Below are 17,444 nucleotides of genomic sequence, written 5' to 3' on the forward strand. Positions count from 1 at the left end.
GCTCACCCTTTAATAAAAAAAAGAAAATTATTAAAAATGAACATTTGGTAGACAAAGGTTTAATATCCAAAGTGAAATGTGTGTAGTCATGACTGTACCAGACACCAGTAGCTTCTTTATTATTTTCCATCCCATGATATAGAACCTTTGTCACTTGGATTTAGACCACAGAATCTGTTCTTGAAACTTAATCTTTAAATATTAGCTGGATATATCTTATTACTTTACCAAATTAGTTGGGAGTATTTTTCCTTTTAGAGAGTCATGTCTTTAAAGAAAGGGTGAGGCTTCCATAATATCAGAGAAATCAAAACGGGTGAGGGTCAAGCGGTCAGTCCTAGTGCTAAAATGTCCTGCTCCAACCAGGTCTGGACAAGGTCATGAATTTGAAGAAAGCAATGAAAAATGTATGAGTGCTTTCAATTCTGTGCAGAAGGTAGAAGGTTGGAAAATACTTAGGGAGTGGCAATGATGATGCAAACACTCATTCTTTCTAACTGCTGAATGAAATACAGCTTATTCTGGATATGACGTTTTTGTGTTAATTTCATAACAAATTGGTGATGTGAACTTGATAGATTTTTCTTTTCCTTTCTATCACTATTAAAATCATGGGGATTATATTTACCGGGCAAAGGGTCTTTATGAAAAGTGCAAGGTTTGTGTAAGTTTAGAGCTGACATAAGAGAAGATATTTAATAAATGCATGTCAGAGGGCACGGCCCAATAGCAATTACTATGCTATTTTTGTAATATACAAAGAAAAGCAAAATCAAATAAGTCCCCAAAATGGCAAAACTGCTATCTTTATTTCTAAGTTATTCAAGAAAAATAGTAGGCAAATATACCTAATTTTGATATCCATATGGTAAAATTTTAAATCAATGTTTGAGCAAGAACTGGATACAGTACCTAAATATTCATGGAAACATGAACTATCCTAGTATCTAGGTGTTTTAGGAAACCGGGCTGCTGATGTATATGATCTCAAAGGCTAGTCAGTGGCTGAATACTTACTGAATGCTTGATATTGACAAGACACGAGTAGAGGGCACCCGGTATCTCTTGGCCCTTGTTCTGGCCTCCTTTTAATTACTTTGGATACACAGCAGTGCCAGGCGGGCACTCTGATGGCAAAAGGCTGTGTGGCTTTCCACAGAAGACCTGAGATGGCAAAAATAAAGGAGTGAGGGAGGGAAGAGAGACCAGCCTCGTCAGCTTCCTAAATCCCTTTCTCGAAGCTGTCTCTGCATTTCTCTCTTCCTCCTTCCCCCCTTCCCACCCCTTCCCCTCCTCCTCCTTCTTCTTCTTTCTCAATCCCTCACTTTTTCTCTCTCTCTCTCTCTGAATAGCTAGGCCTCACTTTTTTTAATCACAGGAAATTATTAGGCAGCATAGTCTAACATAACTCCAAAATTACCTCTTGCTATTTCTATTGTATAAATTTTGTTAAACCCGTTTTTCTAAAATTCCCTATTCCTCTCGACACAAACGTGTACATAAGACGAATATGGACTCGCCATCACTGTCTATGTATGTGTGAATTACAGAAACCTGTTCTACATCTCTTATACTCTTCTGAATATTTGCAAACTTTGATTATAAGGTAGCTGAGAGAAAAAAAATACTCTTTCAAAATTCAATTTAAAAAACATTAATTGAATCTTCTAAGAGCTGGGAATTCAAAAGTGAGTAAGACTTAGATTCTCCTTTAAGGAACTCACCATTTAAGGAAAAGTATGCATTTCAAGTCATGAAGTAGGTATATCCAGTCTAGCGCTGTTCAGCCAATGTTGCTTGACTTAATAAACTCCTTTCTTGTTCCAATATCCATTAAAACATGTTTTAGGTAGCCTGCTGTTTCTGAAGTTTATAGTTTTTTAACAAATGTAATTCTATTTCAGAGACCTAAATAGACAGAGCTTGATGTCCAAAACAATAAATATTAAAGCCATTAGCAGAACTAATCCATTTCACTCACTCTAACTACAGCCACCTCACTGTCAGCAAAATAATCTAAAGTAAAAATGCCGCAAAGGATATACTGTGAACGTTCTGCTCAGCTCCGCACCCCCCACCCTCCTTCCCCACCACCTGGCCCTCTTTCTCAATACTGAGAGAAGCTGGCATTCTAAATCCTAAATTGCATGGACCATTGAGAGAGCTAAGAAATGTAACTAAAATGAATCATCATAAATTTAGAAATTGTAAGTGGGATGACTAGGTATTATATAGGAAAGATTGTCCACAGCTACTTTTAATATTGTGCACAACTTAGACTGATTGGGGGTGATATTGGATATCTCAGGTAAAATCAACATTGCATATAGTACAAACTATTCACTACATACATGAACAAAATGTAATTATTCCATCCTTCGTGTGACATTTGTCCTTTCCAACTCTTCAACAGAGATGTAAAATGTATACATATCCAAGAGGCACTATTCCCCAAAAGAGATGTTATATCATGATGTTTGACATTTTAAACAATAACATTTTTATGCTATACTTAACTGTGTGTTGTAGAGTTTGGGGCATTATTTTTAATGTATCAGAACATTATGAGCTCTCAAATAATTCAGGTCACTGCTGAGAACTCGAGTAAAAGAGATCATCTCTGTCTTTTTTGGTTCCTGTCTAGACACCATCTTTTCTTGAAGTTTAAATGACATGGGATTCTTACAATAATAACTGGTGATTATTATTAACGATGTTCCCTAATCTGGAAGTGATGGTAACAGGTCTTGGGCAGTAATGGATTGTTTCTTAGTCTAACTTAATAGAAATGTTCAACTTCAACACTGCTTCTATTAACATGTAAAGAGAAAGAGTTTAGAGTTTTAGAAGAAATTGTTCAATGATCTATTCAGAAAAGCTTTGCAATGTTCTGGTTTATGGACATATGGAGTGAAGAAGCTATAGGGCTACTCTGACTTGGATCCATTGTTCATGTTAAAGTGACTCTTTCACACATTTATGAAAGCATATAACTAGCACTGTGTAACGGGCCCTCAGGATGTGTGGACCTCCTTTCTCAAGTTGCCATTCTGTTTTGTTTATCTTGCTTTGCATTGTGTTTTCTTCCACTGAAGCCTAACATTCGTATGTATATATACACCCTGATCATGCTGTTAGTGCCTTGTTTCCTCTTACCCATGCATTCTTCTGATTCTCATTTACCTCCTGTGCAACTAATCTTTAAAATATATACTGAATACATGTAGCCAGGGAAACACTTTCCTTTGACTTGCATTTATTCCATTTTAGCATCATCCAAAAAAAGTCATGAAGTCTGGTGCCTCAGACTGTATTCTGGGATGGATGGGTGTAACTGACAGTTCCTCTGACTTAGTTTGTGCTGACTGTGTAGACTTGACACATTATTTTCTTCTCGTGGCTTGAGATGGTATGTCTCTTTACTACCTTTTGCTTCTTTTTGGACTAAAAATTTGATAAGGTCTGATGTTGACCTGAACAGTCAGGGAAACTGAGTATGATCATATGACCTCATACGAATCTTCAGATTGTATTCTATATTTTATTTGTGCTCAATTTTCATAGACAGTAAGTATTTTGTCACGTGGATCGGTGGCCCGTGAAAGTGGGACAAAAATAAGTATGGAACAGAGAGAGTCAGATGGGTCAGAATCCAATGTCAGGCCACCCTAGTGAAGCGTCACAAAATCAGGACAAAGAAACAGGCCAGAAACCAAGACAGTAGAAAATACATATACTACAAGTATGTGGGGAAGGACTTCCAGGTTTAATGCCAACATAGAAAGAGCTTGGCAGTGGCCATGATTACAACAAGAAAAAACTGAACAGACTAAAATTCAGTGACTTTCCTTGGATCTATCAGAGAACTGAGGTCACAAGGCAGACCTCCACTGCAAAATCTGCAGAGACAGACACATCCAGACAGCTACCGCAACCAATATCTCCTCACCTGGAGCAGAAGCTCTGAGGCCATCAACTAATAGGAACACCTAAATGGTGAGCTGGATGAATTGCTGAACATAACTGTGGACTAAGCGTGAGAAACTCATGGAAACCATAGTCTAAGAGGGACCCCGAAAGCCACCAGAGTCTCACCATGAGGATTCAAGAAATATTCCCTCATGGACCTGGCCAGGGAAGGGGCAGCATCACTACTGTGAAATAAGCCAAGAGCCTTCTCAGTAACAAAGACCTACACTCCAGAGGAAAGGACTTTGTCAGAGCACAGTTCTCAAACCTAGTCCCAGCTCCTGCAGCCTTCCTGTCTCACCTGAGAAAGAAAAATAAAAATCATAATCATAATAACATAGTTAACAGTGGCCAGGCTGTCATGGAAGTAGACTGGAAACTCTGCAGCCAGGGATTGGGGTAGAGGGCAAGAGGGAAAGCAATTCCGCCAGGGAAACATCTGTGAACTTAACAAAGTCATAGGCTGAGACTGAATCATACAGTAGTAGAACACCCTCCTCCCCCGCCACTTGCCATCACACCAGTAGGGGTCCAGTATAATCACAGCAGACTGCAGACAAAAGAGCTCAAGAGGGAAAATCTCTCTGAGGAGCACCTAGGAGTACTTGGTACACTTTTTTCTTTTTTGCTCTTTGTGAAGTCTCCCAGGAAGGGAAGGGGGCACATGCGAAGCTCTCAGGATGCACTTTGTGAATGTGGCTGTGTACGGGTGGGGAGTAAAGTGCAGGTCCAGGTAGAGGCTCAGGCAGAGAATTGGCTGGGATGTGCTCAGTGTCAGGAGCAGCTAAGAGGACAGCAGAAAATGCCCAAGATGCTGCCAGGAGCATTCATTCCAGAACGAGCCCGATGTCTTCTGATCTCAGGAGCTCCTGGGGTGGGGGAGAGGATGGAGAGTCCTTGGATGGGAAACACCTGGGCGCCCCAGTTGCCAGAGGCCCTTATTCCAGACTTGTCAGTATGCAGTCTGGTCCATGCCATCTTTCAAGCAAACCCCAATCATTGTCAAGGCCTCCCAACCCTCAGTCAGAATCACAGTGTGCTGAAGTCTCACCCCAAAGGCACAGCCAGCTGTGGGGACCAGGCTCTGGGCCAAAGGACACACAGGGGCAGGACTGACCAAAGCCAGGGCGGGGGTATGTACTGCACATGTGTGGGCCGAGAGTGTGTACACTTCCAGAGCATTCTGGGCCACAGTGAGGACTCCTGGGGGCCAATCCAATGTCTGCCATGGTCCAAGCCCATAGCTGGAGATATATAGGACACGCTAACACAATTCAAAAGAAAGCTGGAGCACCTGTTTAATTTTAGACAAAGCAGACTTCAGGACAAGGAATGTTATCAGGGATAAAAAGGGCATTACATGTGACAAAGTGGTCAATTCTCCAAGAAACACTGACAGTCCTAAAAGTGTATGTTCCTAATAATAGAATACCAAAATACACGAGGCAAAAGCTGATAAAACTGCAAGGTGACACAGTAAAATCCATAACTGTACCTGGAGACTGCAGCATGTCTCTACCAGCATGTGATAGAACAAGCAGGGAGGAAATCAGAAAGAATAAGGGTGACCTGAACAGCACTGTCAGTCAGTTTGATCTACTGAACATTTGTAGGATATTACAACCAGCAGCAGAATGCACACTCTTCTCAAGCTCACATGAAATATTCTCCGAGGTAGACCATATTCTGGGCCATAAAACACACCTTAATACATTTAAAAGAATAGAAATCATACAAATAATGTTTTCAGACTACAACAAAATTAAATTAGAACTCTGTAAGACAAATATAGTAGAGAAATCCAAAAATATAGAGAGGTTTAAAAAGCATTTTAAAATAACCCATGAGTCAAAGAAGCCTCAAGAAAGATCCAAAAATATTTTAATTAGATAAAAATAAAAATACAGCTTACCAGAATTTGTGGGATGCAGTGATATTTAAAGCATTAAATGCCAAGTATGGAAAGGAAGAGAAATCTAAAATCAATAATCAAAGCTTACACCTTAGGTAACTAGAGAAAGAAGAGCAAAATAAATCTAAAGCAAGCAGAAGAAAGAAAATAATAAAAATTAGAGCAGAAATCAATGAAATTGAAAATAACAGAATAAAATCAATGAAACCAAAATCTGATTCTTTGAAAAGATAAAAAAAAAAATTAGTAAGGTCAAGCAAAGGTAGTCAAGAAAAAAAGAGAGAAGACAAAAATTACCACTATCATAAATAAAGAAGGATCATAATTATGGATAGCCAATTGAAGAAACAATTGGATGTTAAAGGGTAATAAGGGAATATTGGGAACAACTCTATGCTAACAACTTGATAACAGATAAAATGGGCCAATTCCTTGAAAGGCATAAACTACCAAACCTCACACAAGGAAAAATAGACGAACTGTATAGCGCTACATCTATTAAAGAAATTGAATCAAAAATTAATAAACTTCCAAAGTGAAGGTACCATCCTACCAAACATTTATGGAAAAAAATAATACCAATTAATTCTCTACAACTCTTCCAAAAAACAGAAGCAGAGAAATCATGTCTAACTCATTCTATGAAGTCAGAATTATCCTAATATCAAACCAGATAAAACATTGCCAAAAAAAAAAAGATAAATATCTCCCATAAACTTAGATAAAAAAAAATCAACAAAATATTAGCAAAACAAATCCAACAATGTCTAAAAATAATTATTGTTATCAGCTAGGATTTATTACAGTTATGCAAGACTGGTTCAACATTCAAAATTCAGAAATGTAATCTACCACATCAACAGGCTAACAAAGAAAAGTAATATAATCATATCAATTGAAGCAGAAAAGGCATTTGACAAAATACCACGTGCATTCATGATTTTTTAAAAACTCTCAGCAAATTCAGAGAAAAATGTTCTCAACTTGATAAAGAACATCTACAAAACACCCACAGCTAACATCATACTTAATGGTGAGAGAAGGCAGGAATGGACTATCTTATCACCCCTATTCAACATTTTGCTAGAAGTCCAAGCTGCCACAATAAGACAAGGAAAAGAAATAAAATGCATAAAGATTGGGAAGCAATAAATGAAACTATCTTTATTTGCAGAAGACATAGTTGTCTATGCAGAGAACTCCAAAGAATCCACCAAAAAAAAACCCTGAAACTAACAAGCGAATACAACAAGTTAATAGGATACAAAGCATACAGGTCCTGTACATATTTAGTTAAAAATACACCTAAGTAGTACAGCACCACCAAACCAGCTTTACAACAAATGCTAAAGGAACTTATCTAGGCAAGAAACACAAGAGAAGGAAAGGACCTACAATAACAAACCCAAAACAATTAACAATTAACTGATTCATTTTGTTGTAAAGCAGAAACTAACACACCATTGTAAAGCAATTATACTCCAATAAAGATGTTAAAAAAAAAAAAGAATGAACTAGCAGAAAAATATAAAATCAGCTGAGGTTAAATTTTGAAGAGTGAAGAAAGAAAGTTATCAGAGCTCAAAGTGGTTTCCTGCTTGTGGACCACTGGAGTTGCCACTTTTTCTCTGTTTTCTAAACTTGTTCCATCAGTGTCCTGGAACTGCTATGAGCCACCCATATCACTCAAATAAATTAACTGTTTTTTCTATAACATAGTCAGCATCTGCTTCTAATGCTTAAAACCAGTACCCTCAACTTTTACAGACACAAACCCAAATAAAACAGGCTTCTTATTGTGCCGTTTTCTGGGTACTGCTTAAATACTTGTAATCTGGCACCTCGTATCCTTTTATACTGGGAACTTTTCTCGAATTGACTCCAGGATGTACTGTCCTCTCTTGCTTTTTTCTGGATGAAGAGAGACATCAGGATGACAGCTATGCAGAAAGAATCACTGTTTATCAGCCCAAGTCAATGTTCTAGGGTAATTTTTTAGGAGGAGGAGATTGACTAAATATCTATTGCATGTCAGAGGATCTGGAAAGATCCCTTAGACCATTGGTGAAGAGTCTGAGATAAATTTATGGTAAATACAAAAATAGTAAACTACAAAAAGAGACAATATATTAACTCTAGGTAGGAAAAAAAGTTATGTAGGAGAGAATGCATAATCATTTTTACCATGGGATTCAACTAAGAGTATTGGCAAGATCATTAAAAATAAACACCAAATACTGAAATAATCAAAATTTTAATATAAATATTTTGGAAGGATGGGTACATGGGAAAGGTATACATGTGTGGTGAGTTCGTGGAGAGCAAGACAACTAAATCAATAAAGAATGTCTAAAATTTTTAAAAATCTAGTAATGATATATGTATACTATTCAGAAAAGTAGAAAAAATAGTCAGAAGTGAAATTTGTTGTCTCAATGGAGGGAAAATGCGAAGGACAGGGTACTATTTTTTTGCAAAAAAAAAAAAACAAAAAACAAAAAACCCTTGAACAGCACACTTTGACTCTTTGAACTACATGCACTTATAAAATGAACTGAATGTTGCATTGAGATAGAAGCTACAAAGGATCACTGGTTTGATTTTTTTCTGCATTTAACTCTTCGTGTTAATATTATTCTGTAGGAATTTTCCCCTAATATTCTTTGATAACAAGTGAAACTAACAGTCGTGGAGCTCTACATTTTATTCATTCAAACAACAGAATACAGTATATCAAGGTAAACATTTGCATGCCTTACAAAACCCAAGTCTGAAATTACATATAAATCCGGAAAAAAATGTTCTAAAGAGGGTGACTATGTTACTTATCATTCAAACAGGGACAATAGGCAATAAATGGGGATTATTCCAGACATTTATCACCCATACCCCCAAATTAGATCTTTTCTTACAACACCTTACAACATAGTGCTTTAAATCTCGAAAAACATAATATGTAATCCAACCTTGAAGACTTGTAAAATTTTTTAAGAAAGCATTGCAGTTAATTCTAGAAGCCATAGTTCTACCTATCGGATCACTAGCAATAGAAAAGTTTAAAAAAATGCTTATTTTTACTTCATAAATGTATAAGAGCCTAGAGACTTGACTTAGAATAATCCAATGAACAAACCAGTGGAAAAGTGTATTAATTTACGCAAAAACCTGCATGTGAAGGTCAATACTTTCTAGACACTACATTCTAATAGTGGCCTAACTAATGATGAGAATAAAATAATGGTATTACATGTTTCTATTGTTTTATATTTTTCAAAGATATTTTCTTAACTCTACTGTGGAAAGAAGCTAAACTTTGTACTCACTGTTTAGCACCTTCATTCTCACTATATAAGCATCTGTATTCTACATTATCTTCAATCTTGTTGACATTCACACCAGCAGTACAAAATACAGCATGTTATTAAAAATCAAGGAGAAGAAAAAAAAAATCAAGGAGAAGCATTTTGATTACAGTGATTTCTAATTACGATGTGGACTCTACCAATTTGGAAAATTACTGTAATGTAGCTGTAGTTATTTTTTAACATAGTTCTATACAAACAAACATAACTTGTATGTTTACAATAAAAGTAAACCTATTTAAATTATTTTTATTTTACTTTATCTTGTAAATTGATAATCAAAGTATTTTAAATTTATATGTATAATATTTTAGTAATAAACTGTGAATAAATGTGAATATTTACTAACTGAAAACGCTAATCTCATCCACCTGCCTCCCACCCATATAAGCATGATTACAAGCTAATGAAATTCCTATGCGATTTTCTCAGCATGCATAAAGGCTTTTAAATAATGTTCCAAGGTCTCTCTGATGATAATATAATCAATACCCTAATCATTGTAGGTTAATAAGATGTATTCTTTCCCTGACAAAACTGTGTACTCTATAATGACATTCAACAAACTTACCTACCTTGTCATCACACAGCATTCCTTGTAACTGGTTACTTTAATGTAAATACTAAAATAAGGGCATTCAAAGGAAACACAGATTATTATTTAATGTATTATGTATCAGTATAAATTATATATGTAAAAAAGAATCTTAGGAAGCATCTTGTTTCCTAAATAACACCTTGCAAAAAAAGATTTAAAACATAATTTAATTCAAGTCTGACCTTTCATTCCGTGGATCTGTTTTGATCTGTTTCCTTAGTAACAACTGGAATAGTAGGTACAACAGATTAGGGAAAAAATATATACATGTGTGTTTGTAGGTACATATATATATACACATATACTATATATATACCATATACCTACTATAGATACCATACATAGTGTGTGTGTGTGTGTATATATATATATATATATATATATATATACACATAGAGAGAGAGAGAGAGAGAGAGAGAGAGAGCAAGCATAGTCTTTTATATATATTAGGTAGAGTTCATAACTCCAGCAAGTTAGGTATAATATTAAAGAGACTACAATGAAAGTGATTTGTTAAATAGACTATCCAAAGAAAGAAAATGAATGAATGGAATTTCATCAGCATAACAGCTGACAGTGTAGCAGGATCAGTAGAGGAGATCAGAGAAATTTCAGCAGGACTTAGGAAGGTTCCAAATCCCCGAAAATATTCTGAGCCCTGCAGAGGAAGAATTTATAGAAAAGAAGGGACAGAGTAAATAGTTCTCATAAGTATTTTGAGTGAGAGATTTTTATAAAAGGTTAAAACACCCATGGAAAAAGAGATGAGTTTCAAGTGTTCTGGAGGCTTTGCAACACGTAAGGGGTTTGCCACAAAAATCTTCCCTGAAACCATATTGTAATGGTAGAAATGTTTTACTTCTTACCTACATTAGTCATTGAGGATTTGGTTATCAGAATCTTCTAGAAAGTAATATTTTTATTAACTTTTAGGGAAAAGAAGTCATTTATCTTTTAAAGGATGTTAAGTTTGCTTCACCATGCAAATTGATAGATTCAGCCATGGAAACTTTCATTGATCTGATATAGTCAACAAAACAGTAGATGGTTTTCTTGTAAAACTGCCTTCCAACTTTGTTACAAATATATTTGTGGAAACACTTCTTGAATCCAGATGTAAAGATCTATAAGCAAACAAAATAAAAATGAGAGCTAACTCTCATTGCATGTACGTAAGTACAACTGGGAGTGGTCGGTTTTACATTTTCCCTTCTGAAATAGGTAGGGGCATTCACAATTTCTGTAATTCACAGATAACTTCACTATGTGGCGTGCATGTATTTAAAGATAAAACCATAAAATATCCACTGGCCTGCTAAAACTGTCAATTACAGCTTAAGAATCTATCTAGACAGTATGAGAATTTGGTTTGGGATTGCTTTAGATTATCATGAAAAGTCTGCAACTTTGAAACCTAAATGCAGCTATTGTGATGAACCTTTTAGAAATGAGGATCTTTTTTTTCTTTCTTTCTTTTTTTTTTTTTGGCTGTGCCACACAACTTGCAGGTTCTCAGTTCCCCAAGTAGGGGTTGAACCTGTGCTATGGCAGTGAAAGCCCAGAATCCTAACCACTAGGCCACGAGGGAACTGCCTAGAAATAAGAATCTTTTAAAGATAAGTATTAGAGACACAAACGATCATTATATTTGGTCATTACCAAACCATTATGGTTTCAAGGTGACCATGACCGTTACTGAGTTTCACAAATACTTTTCATTGTTGCCTGCATCTAGAATTTGGACAATGGCAGGCATGGTCTCTAATTGCCCTGTTAGTCATAACATTAGGCCAAACTGTGTCTTTGGCCAAACTTTGAAGCAACAGAAGTTTCTTTGTACCTTCCTATTCTTTGATCCCTTTTCCTCCTTCCCTAACCCTCCCTCCCAGTGCTTTGCCCCCTCTTTTTTCTACCCTACCACCCTATACCACCACTTCCAACTATCATTCTTTTTCTCGTATTTAAATTTCACATAATTATTTAAAAAAAAACTAATAATGCCTAGGTACCTGACTCTTTTGAGAGAAATTATATATTAAAAATACTTCTCAGGCTTCCCTGGTGGCGCAGTGGTTGAGAGTCCGCCTGCTGATGCAGGGGACGTGGGTTCGTGCCCCGGTCCGGGAAGGTCCCACATGCCGCAGAGCGGCTGGGCCCGTGAGCCATGGCTGCTGAGCCTGTGCGTCCGGAGCCTGTGCTCCGCAACGGGAAAGGCCACAACAGTGACAGGCCCGCATACCGCAAAAAAATAAAATAATAATAATAATTCTCAAAAGTATAACAACTTCAATATAAAAAAATTAAGTTATTGTTGGATCATCTACTACTCTTGCTCATAAGGTTAAACCAGGGATAGTGAAATTCTATATGAAATCAGAAATGAATTTATTTGAGAGTAGCAAAGGAAGAGATTTCCCTGCCACATTTATCTTCCTCTTGACCATTTAGTCATTCTACTGCCAAGTACTCTTCTGGACCAAGCTGGCAGAGTAGGTTCTAGAAGTGGGAAGAGGGAGAGAGCTAACCTAGACCTGCCCTCCTACTCTTTTTAGCTGGCTAACAGAAGATGTCTTGGAAGGTCATTAGAGTCCGCATTTGTTGGCAACCAGCCCAGCTTCCAGGCTCCCCTTTACTTCTTCTAATAAAACTCTGAATTTCCCAGTAGTGTGCTTTGGTCCCCCTCCTACCTAGCTCTAGAGGTGAGCCCTTAACTGACTTAAGCCATTTCATCCTTTCTGGTCATAAGGACTGTTTTATGATGGACAAGTAACCAAATGTGTTTGCTCTATCAGAGCAAACTCTTTACCAGACAGAAACAAGGATTATGAATTGCCAAGAGTTGTTGGCAGTCATCTTGGAAACACAAGGGAAAAGCCTGAATGAGAGTTAGGCTAACACCACGGAAGTGGATCCAGCACTGTGAAAGGGCATGCAGAAACTGTCTTATATCCATACTTAATTCTAGACATAATATTTAAGCCCTGGTAAATAACCCTTGCCTGAAGCTTGATCTCCCCTTCATTGTTCCCTTACAGGATTCAATAAGTTTCCTCTTATGTGTAAGCTAATTAGAGTCAGGTTTTCTAAAACATTTCTGTTAAGAATGCTCTCTAGTTAAGGCAGTATTTTTCCTGTCAAATGAAATAAATTTGGTCAACCAGTATCCAAGGTAGACACTAAATAGTGGGAAGAAATTGTATAAAGATCCATGTGCATAACAGTCATCATTAATATGCTCAGATTAAGGGAAAAGCTTAGACTCTAGTCTTTGGTCTACGAGAGAAGGTTGGGTAGTTGACATAAATATCCTCTCCTGCACCATCTGAAGGTTGATTGGCAGAGACAGGACTTCTGTAGTTGTTGGTTGCCTAGAAAGACAAACACAAAGGATGTTAATAATTCACTGCATTTCAGCACTTAATAAAGACACTCAAAACATAAATCTCTCCTCAGTTCAACCATGATACAGGTCAAATTTCTATTACAGTTAATTTTATAAAACATTCTCTTCACTGTATTGAACTTCTGTGAGAAATCACATTCTTGATTTGTAGGGTGGTGAGTGAGACACAACAGAGACCTAGCCTGGATTATCACTTGATATATTGTGATATAAATTACCTGTTTAAATGTAAAACTCCCTCTCCTGATGTTAGGCTATTTCGAAGAGAACCATTATTTGTATTTTTTATATGGAAAGTCTAGTACAGTATTTTCCCACAGTGGATAATCATTAATTTCTGTTGAATGGAAAAATAAATATTTTTAAAGTACACAGTGTGCTGGCTTAAAAATAAGCAACTGAACACAATTAAAAAATTACAGGGACTCCCCTCGTGGCACAGTGGTTAAGAATCTACCTGCCAATGGAGGGGAAACGGGTTTGAGCCCTGGCCCGGGAAGATCCCACATGCCCCGGAGCAACTAAGCCCATGAGCCACAACTACTGAGCCTATGCTCTACAGCCCGTGAGCCACAACTAATGAGCCCGCATACCACAGCTACTGAAGCCCACACGCCTAGAGCCTGTGCTCTGCAACAAGAGAAGCCACCGCAATGAGAAGCCCGTGCACTGCAACAAAGAATCGCCCCCGCTCGCCGCAACTAGAGAAAGCCCGCAATGAAGACCCAACACAGCCAAAAATAAATAATAAAATAAAATAAATAAATTTTTTTAAAATTACAAAAATAAATGCACATTCACTTTCAAGATGATGTTATACAATCATTAATCTTCTCTACCTTAATTGGGTCACTTTGACCACCTGTATGTATGTGTGTGACAGAAAATACGTAAGCATAAGTGACAGAGGAGGAGAGAGAGCGGGGGCGGGGCAGAATTGAAGGGAGGAGAAGAGAAGGAGAGAGAGGGGTCTTTCGGTGAGTAGTCTGAAAATTTAGTGTGGTTTCAGTGTTTGCGAGGAGAAAGTAAAAGGAAAATTCAAGTGCTATTGTTTTCTACGTAGTTTGTCTAAAAACATACCCCGCAGAATCAAGTAGGTCTAACTTCACAGACCAGCTTACTGTCTAACTTTCTAATCACCATTCAAATTATCATTATTCTGCAAAAGCCTGGAAGAGTTGAATACCTAGTGAGGAAGTTGCAAAGCGCCTTTCCTCCTCTGAAATTCACAGCAATAAATGTGGCTTTGGATTGGCTTGAATGGACAACAGCTAAGGACAGAGAAGGGATCCGGAAATTGCATGTGACAGAACACGGTTTCCTCGCGTGCAGGCATGGCAGGTCAGACAAGGCCAGACTTCTCCAGCCTTCGCACTTGGTGCCCAAAAGCAAACCATGAGATATTCAGAAAAAAAATTTTTTTTGTTTTGCAAAAAAGTAACTACCTAACAGAAAGAAGAAAGTTAGACTGATAGATTATTAAGAAGTTTGAAGCACACACATTGGATTGTCGGAAACTTTTTAGTACTTGAGGTTTGGGTCATGTAGCATTCAATGGCAAATAATTAAATTGAAGAGATATGGATGTAATTTTAGATAACACTCAGGGAAATGTTTTATTGTAAAATTTTGTAAACACAATAGTATGTGTTAAAGAGACTATCTGACCTATAGTGGAGACAATGAGCATGAAAATAAGTGTCCCTCTTATCTTCACACCCAGAAGGGAATTTCTCCTCTGTCAATTAAACATTAAGGGGCAGGGGCACGTAGAATAAGGAGGACAATGTCAAGTTCACTTGATTCCTGCAGCCCAACAAAAAGGTCTTTAGCTTTATAATCTGAACGTCCGTTAATTAATAAATTAATCCAAACATCTAACAATAACGAATATCCTGCATTGCATCTTTCTACGTGCTTGCTATGCTTTTAGTTACATTTAATTTAATCCTCACAATAACCTCACGACATAAAAATATTATCATGCCCTGTACTGGGTCAGATATCATCCCCCCTAAATTTTTGTCCTTCCCAGACCTTCATTAATGTGACCTTATTTGGAAATAGGGTTGCTGCAGATGTAATTAGTTAAAATGAGGTCATACTGAAGTAAGGTAGGCTCTTAGCCCAATATGACTGGTTCCCTTATAAAAGGAGAAGAGATACAGACACAGACACACACACAGACACACAGACACACAGACACACACACACACACACACACACACACACAGAAGGACGCCATGTGAAGACAGAGGAACAGACTGGAGTGATGTGTCTACAAGCTAAGGAATGCCAACAACCACCGGAAGCCAGGAGAGAAGCACAGAACAGAGTCTCGTCCCAAGAGGGAACTGATCCTGCTGAGACCTTGATTTTGGACTCTAATCCTCCAGAACTGTGAGAGACTAGATTTCTGTTGTTTCTAGTCACCCTCTTTGTGGTAATTTTGTTGCTGCAGCCCTAGGAAACTAATACAGATTTTGGTAATGTGCAATGTTGATTATTATTATCTAGTGTAATTGCTCCTTTATTTATGTGAATGTAAAACAAACAGTTTCAAAAGGTATTAATAATAGGAGACTAGTTCAGAAAATAACCATTTCATCAAATAGCTGATACTGGAAAAACAGGCAACTGCACTGGTTAGGTTATTGAAAGGAGAATAAAAAAGAAGATTGCTAACTGCAAATGGACTGACTTTACATTTATGATGCACAAAACGGGGCGGGGGGGGAATGACAATTCTGAGAAAACTTACCCTATTCTGTGTGTCCCAGTACTCTTTAAATAGGCCTCTTTTCTGTCTCCTTCTCCTTCTGGGAAAACATGTACAAGAGAGGTAATAAGAATGACACTCCAGCACCAGCATTATTTCAGACGCTCTATAATACCTCACCTGTACCCGCAGCCCACATGCCCTTAGTGATTATGTTAAAGCAGCTGTCCACAGCGGTTTTATACATACTCACCCAAAATTCCACTGTCCTAAATTTTTTCATTTTTCGTACCTTCTCCAGTGTGCTCACAGATGGTGAAGGCAACTAAACGGATATGCAGCCAGTTACTTAGTAATTAATCTCAGTGAGTTTACTAAAGAATGGTGCAGAGTGGGTTATTATTGATACATAAATGACTTAGAGATTTCCCACAATTAAAACTTCCTTTTAAATGCTAACAGTGCAACTTCTTGGATGACAATGACAATATAACTAAGCTTTATGGAATCTTCCGGGTGTTTTACTAAACGACCTGTATGGATTACTTTATTCAGATTTCATCAAAAACTCTCTATTTAACGAACTGGGGAACTGAGGCACTGTGAGGAAGAGTAATTTGCCTCAAATCACATGGTTGGTAATCAGTAGAATCGGGATTTGAATTCACAGCCCTCCTTCCTGACTACCAGGCTCACTGCTTCTACAGTCACATTGCTGCAGCTGAAAACGGGCCATCCGAAACCATATATTCAATAAACTCTCCACAGTTTCAACAAAACTTATAAAAGCCTAACTTCAGGAGGAATCTTTGAAAAGAAAATACAAGAGAAGAGAGTAATGTAATTGAATGCAAAGATGAAATAACTATATCCAAGTGTATGGAAATTGTTATCATGGGGAGATGGTGACTATTTCTTTTCATCCCCCTACAGAAAAGATTCTTATTGAACCACAGAGGGGACGGGTCAAATACAAAAATGTAGAGTTTTTTTTTAAGATGAGGTTATAATTACTTCACAGAAATTTTGAAAACCTGGCAAGATAGTCTCTCTCCATGGAAAGGTTGTTCAGATAATCAATGTTGACTCTGATGGTCTCTTCTAGTTGCTATGAAATCCTCCTACCATGTCAACAGAATCACAGACTATGTGCATTTATGTATTTACTTATTAAGTACTATTTAAACAAATTATTTACTTACTTTATGTGTAAATTTACTATGTGCAAGTCATATTTCTAAGATCTTTTATATAAATTATTTATTCCTCATAAGAAATCTAAGATACAGACACTATTATCCTCTTTTCGCAAGTGAGGAAACAGACACAGATTTATGACTTTTGATCCTTTGTTAAATTATCCTTCACAATCATAATATAGAATTAACTTTCCCAAGTAGGTCCAAATATATATATATATATATATATATATATATACACATGTGTGTTTTATATATATAAACAAATATCTTTTTTAACAT

The 17,444-nt window shown here is 37.0% G+C and overlaps 1 protein-coding gene across 1 annotated transcript in view; it reads right to left on the reverse strand.

Annotated features, from left to right (window-relative positions):
* Positions 1-8,574: 8,574 nt before the first annotated feature.
* CD226 (CD226 molecule) overlaps positions 8,575-17,444 on the reverse strand; it is an 89,874-nt gene continuing 81,004 nt past the window's right edge. The window contains exons 5-6 of the mRNA XM_030868149.2: positions 16,006-16,063; positions 8,575-13,209 (exon numbers count right to left, since the gene is read on the reverse strand). Coding sequence (XP_030724009.2) covers positions 13,096-13,209; positions 16,006-16,063 — 172 coding nt within the window. The 3' untranslated portion in view covers positions 8,575-13,095. The remainder of the gene's footprint in view (positions 13,210-16,005; positions 16,064-17,444) is intronic.

The sequence above is a fragment of the Globicephala melas genome, chromosome 13 (genome assembly GCF_963455315.2).
Source record: "Globicephala melas chromosome 13, mGloMel1.2, whole genome shotgun sequence".
In the NCBI taxonomy this organism is placed as follows: Eukaryota; Metazoa; Chordata; class Mammalia; order Artiodactyla; family Delphinidae; genus Globicephala; species Globicephala melas.